The sequence below is a fragment of the Solanum verrucosum genome, unplaced genomic scaffold (assembly GCF_900185275.1).
Source record: "Solanum verrucosum unplaced genomic scaffold, falcon-dt-bn FXZP01001031.1, whole genome shotgun sequence".
Classification (NCBI taxonomy): Eukaryota; Viridiplantae; Streptophyta; class Magnoliopsida; order Solanales; family Solanaceae; genus Solanum; species Solanum verrucosum.
This window is the reverse complement of record NW_026019685.1, coordinates 437,635-446,031: the sequence shown is the minus strand read 5'-3', so window position 1 is coordinate 446,031 and position 8,397 is coordinate 437,635. Positions and strand designations below refer to the sequence as shown.

At 29.8% G+C, this 8,397-nt stretch overlaps 1 protein-coding gene across 1 annotated transcript; it reads left to right on the top strand.

Moving 5' to 3' along the window:
- Positions 1 to 5,457: 5,457 nt before the first annotated feature.
- LOC125835015 (probable pectinesterase/pectinesterase inhibitor 17) lies at positions 5,458 to 7,102 on the top strand. Its single transcript, XM_049514182.1, has 2 exons — positions 5,458 to 6,331; positions 6,411 to 7,102. The coding sequence occupies exons 1-2, from the start codon at positions 5,458 to 5,460 to the stop codon at positions 7,100 to 7,102; spliced, it is 1,566 nt and encodes a 521-aa protein (XP_049370139.1).
- Positions 7,103 to 8,397: the final 1,295 nt, after the last annotated feature.

Below are 8,397 nucleotides of genomic sequence, written 5' to 3'. Positions count from 1 at the left end.
ATACATGTATCTCGGATTATATGGACTCAAAATCAGGTTAGTTTGTTCTAGATACACTCTATCCAAGTAGATTCGCATGTATCTAGGATACATAGACAAATCTCGCGCCCTCTCCTCCCTCCCACCATCTTGCTTGTCACTTTCTTATCTCGCTCACGTATCTGGTATGCGAGATACATGCTAATTACACTAGACTTTTTGCTAGTATTATTGAAACAACACCATTGTTTGTCATATTTGATTCGAAAATCTTTTCATTTTCTTGATGTTATAGAATTATAAGTTTGAAAAGAAAAAAATGAAAAAAGAAAAAAAGACGGGCTAGTCCCCCCAACCCTCGGCCCTTTTAGGGTTGGGTTGGGTTGAGCATTTTCATGTCCTTTCAAATGAAGGGTCGGCCCGCCCTAACCCTTCAAATTCCTTGGTTTACGAGTCTTGGACTGTGTGGGGCTGGGCCGGCTCTTTTTGACAGCTCTACATATATGTATTTAGATATCTATATTTCAGTTTTAAAACAAATATATATACTCGAGTAGTCTGAAGCTAAAAGGACAAAAACAATTGCCAAAAATTTCAAAGAGGAACTTTCGCAAATAGCCACTATAATAAACTTAATTATACTACATAGATATAGTTTGCATATTTACAGGTAGGGGTGTTCACGGTTCAGATAAAAACCGATTCAAATCGAAAAACTAAACCAAATCGATTTTTATTTGGGTTAGGTGTGATTTGGTTTTAGATTTTTAAAAACTAATAGTATATGGGTTGGTTATGGTTTTGTTCGAAAAAAAATGAAGAAATAACCGAACCAAACCGACAAATTATATACATATATTTTATTAATATACATACATAATATATTATTTTTATAAATAATTTTAAAGATCTTATATGTATTTTCATCAAAATTTATTTATAATTTACTTATCAAAGAAAAAATGCCCAAGGTGAGAATATTTATCTTATTGGTTTTATGTATATGAGTGTGTCTATGACAATTCTTTATAAGATTGAAACTTTCACTTTCTCTTTCTTCTAGGCCAAAATAATGAATTTTGAAGCTTTATTCATAGTAAATTCAATGATTGAAAGTTCTATAATGTCAGTCATTCTAACTATTTTCGTTTTAAATGGATTGTTGTCACTTTTTTTCACGTTTTGAATGAACTGTTTCTTTTATTTTTGTCTATGGTTAATAACCGAATAACCAAACCAAACCAAACCAAAATCGATAACAACCAAACCGATAAATATATACTATATTTGGCTTAGTTTTGATAATTTTAAAACCGATTAAGTTGGTTTGGTTTTAATTTTGACCAATAACTGATCAAAACCGACCCGTGAACACCCCTATTTACAGGCTGTAGCTGCAGTTTAACCTGTCTCGTTTGTATAATTCGTTGATTTGTATAATTTGTAGGTTTGTATAATTTGCGGGTACATTTGTATAATTCAGTTATTTTTTTATAAACTTGAATTAACGAATGTGTATATATAATTACAAGTATCAGAAGTGTAAACAATTATATACATTATATTATACAAATCTGAATTATACAAAAGTTATACAAATTATATTATACAAATTTCGAATTATACAAACGTGCGAATTATACAAAACTGAAAAGTTGAGCCGCGTAATTATAGCTAAAAGTAGGTCGCAAATTGTAATTAAGGCAAACTATAGCTATGTCAAGTAATTAACTAGTATATGTTTGCTTATACACGTAATTTTCCCAATTCCAAAAGGGCAAAATCGCTACTGCCGAAGCGATTTCCCTCTGACACATATTGATGTCGCTTACTCCGTTAAAAATACAAAACTTTTTTTTCACTAAAATCGCTGGCACAACAACGATTATTTAACTCCAATTTTTTTCTTCCAACTAATATCACTGCTATGGTAGCGTTTTCATAGAGAAAAAAATCATGAAATCGCTGCTTTGGCAGCTTTTCTATAAAAAAAAATTAAATTAAATTTGCTGTCTTGGCAACGTTTTTCTTAATTTTTTTCCCTTTTTTTTTTTTTTTTTGAAAAAGGAGATTTTGTGGAAAATGGAGAAATTATCATTTGCCTGGGAGGAGGTTGTGGTTCCTCCCAGGCAGCGATTTTTTCAACAAAAAAAAATTAATTCATTTTTTAAGAAAAACACTGTCAATGCAGTGATTTAAAAAAAGGGAAAATTAGCAATTAAGTCATAATACCTAACATAATTAGTCAAAATAACAACACTTTAAAATATTTATTTAAAATGGAAGAATGATAATATTTTTATAAAATAATATGTATTCAGATTTTAGTATTTTAAATTAATTTTATTTATGGAAAGAGTCCTATATTAGACCAAATTATATATCAATAACCGTTTAAAGTGAAAAAAATAAATTAAACCAATACCATTAACCTTTTTTCATCATCATTCACGTTTCTTCCCCAACTTTCACGTTTCTTCCCCACCTTTCACGTTTCAAGTTTATCTTTCTTCAAAGTGCTAAATTGTTGTTCATCAAGAAATTTTCTTTATTGTTAAACGAAATCTCTTTATTAATTCAAGCAGATTTCTCGGTTGGCAAGGTAATTTCCATTATCAATTTTGATTTTTTTTATATGATGCTTAAATCACTGATTCTATACATTACGGATTTGTAGTCAAATTTTTCTAATTTTTATGTGATTTTGTTTAAATATTCATCATATATTTATTAATTTCAATTTTTTTTTGTGATTTTCTTTTAATTTTTCAAATTTTGTAGATTCTAGAAATTCATATATATGTTTGTCTTGTTTGATATTTAATACATTTTAAAATTTAATGATATCGAAATTTGCTTTTAGGGTTTTAGATTATGGGGAAAGCATCTGATTATCTACAATGACTGATTCAATCAAAATTACTAGAGGTATACCAAATAATATTCAAAATTTTGGGGAATTTCCCTCATTTGATTTGTGTATTACCCAAGGGCTGCATTGTATTTCAATCTCAATTAGCATACCAACATGTTTGTATTTCCTTCTTAATTTGTATTCATCCTAATTGTATGCTAACAATTTTATATTTTATTGGGTATTCATTCTGTATTTCAATCTTAATTTATATGTGAACAAGTTTGTATTTCTCTTTTGTTTTGTATTCAACCTAATTGTATACCAACAAGTTTTGTATTTTATGTGTCTACTTTACCTTTCAAAGTCACTTTGTATTTCAAATGAAGAGAGTATTTAATTTCTTTTGTATTCACAACTTTATATTCAATCTCACTTTGTATTTATAACTTTGTATTTTCATCTCATTTTTGTATTCATATATTGTTGTATTCAACATATAATTCATGATCCATTAGTTTGTATTTTACCTTTCAAGGTCACTTTGTATCTCAAATGAAGAGAGTATTTCTTTTGTATTCACAATTTTATATTCAATCTCACTTTGTATTTATAACTTTGTATTTTCATCTCACTTTTGTATTCATATATTGTTGTATTCAACATATAGTTCATGATCGATTAGTTACATTAACTTAATGAGATACAAATTATTGTATGCATTCAAACAGAAAAAAAGCAGCTACTAAACTAAAAAAAAAAACAATTTCATTCGTTATACATCATAATTTGGATATAAAACATCCAAAAAAGCTATAAATCTCAATGCATACAAAGATTTCACTGATTCAATCAGGAAAAAAATTAACACTCTTGTACGCGACATATACAAATATCTCATCCAAACAAATAAAAAAATTGAAAAAAATACCTGATTGTTTTTCGATTGTTCACTGGATGCGACAAATTTATAGTTGTCAATTTTGAAAAATTATGTTTCAAAAATATGTCGTATTCAACTTGAAGAAGTTTTGAAAGTTATCAGATGAATGATTCGGAAGACAAACTAAATTATTTTAATTTTTTTTTGATGTTCTTAAGAAGAAAGCAAAAAAACGCTCGACGGAAAGATGACTATTTATGCTCTTTTCAAAATGTAACTGATTTGTATTTAAAATCTTTTTTACCTTTTTTGATTTTTTTTTCCATGATTTTCTCTATTCTGTTATTAATTATTTGTATTCTTTCAAATTAATCAAAATAAAATAAATACATAACTAATCCCTTAACAAACTAAAATAATGACATTTTTAATAAATAATGAAACTGTTCCTAAGGAGTCCCACTAAAAACTAAAATATTGTTCTTTTGAAAAATTTCCCTTAAAAGAAAGAAAGGTCTTTTTAAGAAAAATGCTGCCATAGCAGCAATTTTCAAAACAATTTTTTTTAATAAAAAAGCCGCCAAGGCAGCGATTTAAAAAAGAAAAAAAAATTAAGAATGACAGCGATTTCAAAGAATATTTTTTTATATATAACAAAGCTGTCAAAGCAGCGATTTTCATGATTTTTTTTAATTTTTTTTTATGAAAACGCTGCTATAGCAGCGATATTAGTGGAAAAAAAATTGGACTTAAATAATCGTTGTTGTCCCAGCGATTTTAGTGAGAACAAAGAAAAAAAGTTTTGGACAAAATCGCATTTTTATTTTTAACGGAGTAAACGATGTCAATATGTGTCAGAGGGAAATCGTTTCGGCAATAGTGATTTTGTCTTTTTGGTTTAAAAAAAATATGATGTGTCCTTTTGAAATTTTTGATAAATTTTTTTGCCCTTTTAGCTCCGGACTCATATATACTCTGTATGAGAGTATATTGTATATACACAGAGCAATGCCTACAATCATAAAGTACATGTATGCTTATTTGTATGCCTACGTATTTCTACCTATATATCTATCTGTGTGTTTGATTAATGATTGATACATATTTATTTTTGGTATCTATTAATTTAACTAAACGATCTTCGGAACACAAATTTAAGGAAAAAAGTTCTTATAATATTGCATTGGTGACACATGATTTTAGTAAGATGCTCTTACTTCAAACAAATGAGTAACTCGAACAGGTTCATGCAACATGCTAACCGTTGTTGCGTGGACTACTTGCAAGCTCATTTATATTTATTTTGAAAAAATAAGAGAAGTTTAATTAACACGTAACTAAATCATATAAGAATATTGTTTTAGAATAATTTTTTGATATAGAATAATACATATAGACGTGTAGTACAACTATTTGACAGACAAGTAATTAATTCTTTCATTTGAATGACTTGGATTGGCATTGTATCATTTTAATATTGGTTCCCTAGAATTAGATATGATTAAATTTTGTAAGAATAATTTTTTAAAACATTCGTCAATAAATTCTTTGTACAATTGTAATAATAACAATTAACAACATAGCATTTGACTTTGCTATAATTTGTGAATTATGTCCTTCTCAATCATGCTCATCACCACTTGTGTCACCTTACTTGTGCAACTATATAAACTAGTTATCTTCATAGTTATAATCATCCAAAACTCAATCACAATTGTAAGCTTACCAAAGAAATTAATCAATGGCGATTAAGCTTAGTTTCTTTGTTCTACTTATTTCCTTTTCATCATTCTTTTTTCCTATTTTATCGAGTAACATTTTTGATAGTGGCATAAACGTTTGGTGCAAGAAAACCCCTTATCCCGATCAATGCAAATATTTCATGAACCATGGTTCGTACCATTTTGCACCCAAAAACAATATTGATTTCAAGAAAATGGCTGTGAAAATAGCCTTGGAGAGAGCACTTCACGCTGAGAGTTACACCAAAGGACTAGGTGTGAAGTGTAGCAATGAACTCGAAAGGGCAGCTTGGTCTGATTGTGTGAAGCTCTACGAGAGCACAATTCTCCAACTAAATAAAACTCTCGATTCCAATACTAAATGTACTGATTTTGATATACAAACATGGCTAAGTACAGCCATGACAAATCTTGAAACATGTCAAACTGGATTCATTGAGCTAGGTGTTAAGTCAGACTACATTTTGCCTAGTCTCATGTCCAACAACGTGTCTGAATTAATATGTAACACTTTGTCACTCAACAATATTGGCTCCAATATGAAGCAAACATATAAAGATAGTTTCCCAACTTGGGTATCTCCGGGGGATAGAAAATTATTGCAATTATCCTCCATAAGTTCAAATCTTGTGGTGGCTCAAGATGGTACAGGGAATTTTCTGACTATTAAAGCAGCTTTAGATGCTGCCGCGAAAAGAAGTGGAAATGAAAGATTTGTTATACATGTGAAACGCGGAGTTTATAGAGAAAATTTGGAGATTGGAAACAAAATGAAGAATATTATGTTGGTTGGCGATGGAATGAAGTACACAATTATCACGGGTAGCCGTAGTGTTGGAGGAGGCTCTACCACGTTTAACTCTGGCACCGTTGGTAAGCTATATTGTATATTAGTACTATTGTATATTGCAAATGTGTATAGTTAATATTTTACCCTGTTATAAAATTGCAGTGGTTACTGGGGAAGGATTTATTGCTCAAGGCATTACATTCCGCAACACAGCTGGTCCACAAAACCATCAAGCAGTTGCACTACGTTCTGGATCTGACCTATCAGTTTTCTATCGTTGTGGATTTGAAGGGTATCAAGACACTCTATATGTCCATTCACAACGACAGTTTTATAAAGAATGTTATATCTATGGTACAGTAGACTTTATTTTTGGTAACGCTGCAGTGGTTTTGCAAAATTGCATGATTTTCGCTAGGAGACCTATGGATAAACAAAAGATTACCATAACAGCACAAGGCCGGACTGATCCTAACCAAAACACCGGAATTTCAATATATAACTCGCGAGTTATGGCTGCATCTGACCTTAGGCCTGTGCTAGGTACATTCAAGACATATTTAGGACGACCATGGAAACAATATTCACGTACTGTTTTTATGAAAACATATCTTGATTCATTGGTGGATCCTGCTGGTTGGCTAGAATGGGATGGTAATTTTGCTTTAGATACGTTGTATTACGGAGAATACAGGAATACTGGTGCTGGAGCATCGACTAGTAGTAGAGTCAAGTGGAGCGGGTATCGAGTGATCACAAATTCAAATGAAGCAGCAAGTTTCAGCGTGGAAAATTTTATTGCTGGTCGATCATGGTTGCCAGCAACCAGTGTGCCATTTCGTGCACGTCTCTAGTAACAAGATTGTTTTATAATTGATGTACGCGTGATTATTTATTTTTTTCTTGGGTAATTATTTTGTTTTCCAATTTTTGAACCAATAAGTGTGTTCTTGAAAAATATATTAATTTTTCAAGTAACATGTAAAGCATCAGCAATATGATTAAGAACACTTGTGGCAAAATCATTATCTTCTAGTCATCTACTATTTTCTTTTAAAAAAGGGCAAATATCAATTTTTTAAAATTTAGATATGATATATTTCGTGTTGAAAAAGTGCTCATATATGTTTGTAGTTTAACAAACAGATCATATTTGCCTGTTTGATTGCCAGACTCCCATTTACTAACGTACAAACTCATTAATCTTATTTTTTTAATTACTAAATTGCCATGTACCTTTTAAAATATCAGTCTACCCATTATGTTTTTGGGCTTCTTACATAACTACATATGCAATAAAAAAAAGGGATTTTTTCTTATAAAATAGCAAACTATTAGTTCAAATTAAATGTTATAACCACAGTTTTATATAATTATAATCCATAGCAAACACTTGCCATTCGCCTCTCTCCCTAGAAATCTCACTCGCCACTCTCCCTCGTCTCTCTCACTTTTATACAAACACAAATGTATAAATTGTGTTTGTGTTTGTATAAGGCGAGAGAACTGTATATACAAATACAAATACATATATTTTCGTCCTATATACTTATAATTATACAAATACAGATCTTCCCCTACCAGTTCTCTTTTGCCTTTCTCTCTTTCTCGCTTTATACAAACACAAATTATACAAATTACAATGTATAATTTGTGTTGTATAAAGCGAGAGAGAGAGAGAGAGAGAGAGAGAGAGAGAGAGAATTTTATGCAGATATACAAACACAATCATTGATACAAATATATAATTATCTGACTGGTATACGTATACAATCGTTGCGCTTTATACAAACAAAATGTCTGCCTACGATTTATACAAATCTGATGCTCTATACAATCTATAACTATAACATACAAATATGATTTTTATGTTTGCTAAACCTAAAATTTACTCATAAAAAAATCAACAAAAATGATTGTATGCATATGTAATGTACTGATATTGTATAAATTGTGTATAATTGTGTATAACTATATCATAGATGTACATATATATTTATATATTTGGTTATACAATATTTATATATTGCATATTGAATTTTTTTTCCCAATCCCTACCAACTCGAAATCTCCTCCAAAGAGCCCAAATATTAGACATGATTTTTTTCTCTCAATGTTTCGAGTCTTTTGATATATGTTGTTATAAGTT

Coding starts and splice junctions, on each gene's coding strand:
- LOC125835015 (XM_049514182.1), top strand. CDS start 5,458: ATGGCGATTAAGCTTAGTTTCTTTGTTCTACTTATTTCCTTTTCATCA. Junction 6,332..6,410: donor GTTTAACTCTGGCACCGTTG/GTAAGCTATATT, acceptor ATAAAATTGCAG/TGGTTACTGGGGAAGGATTT.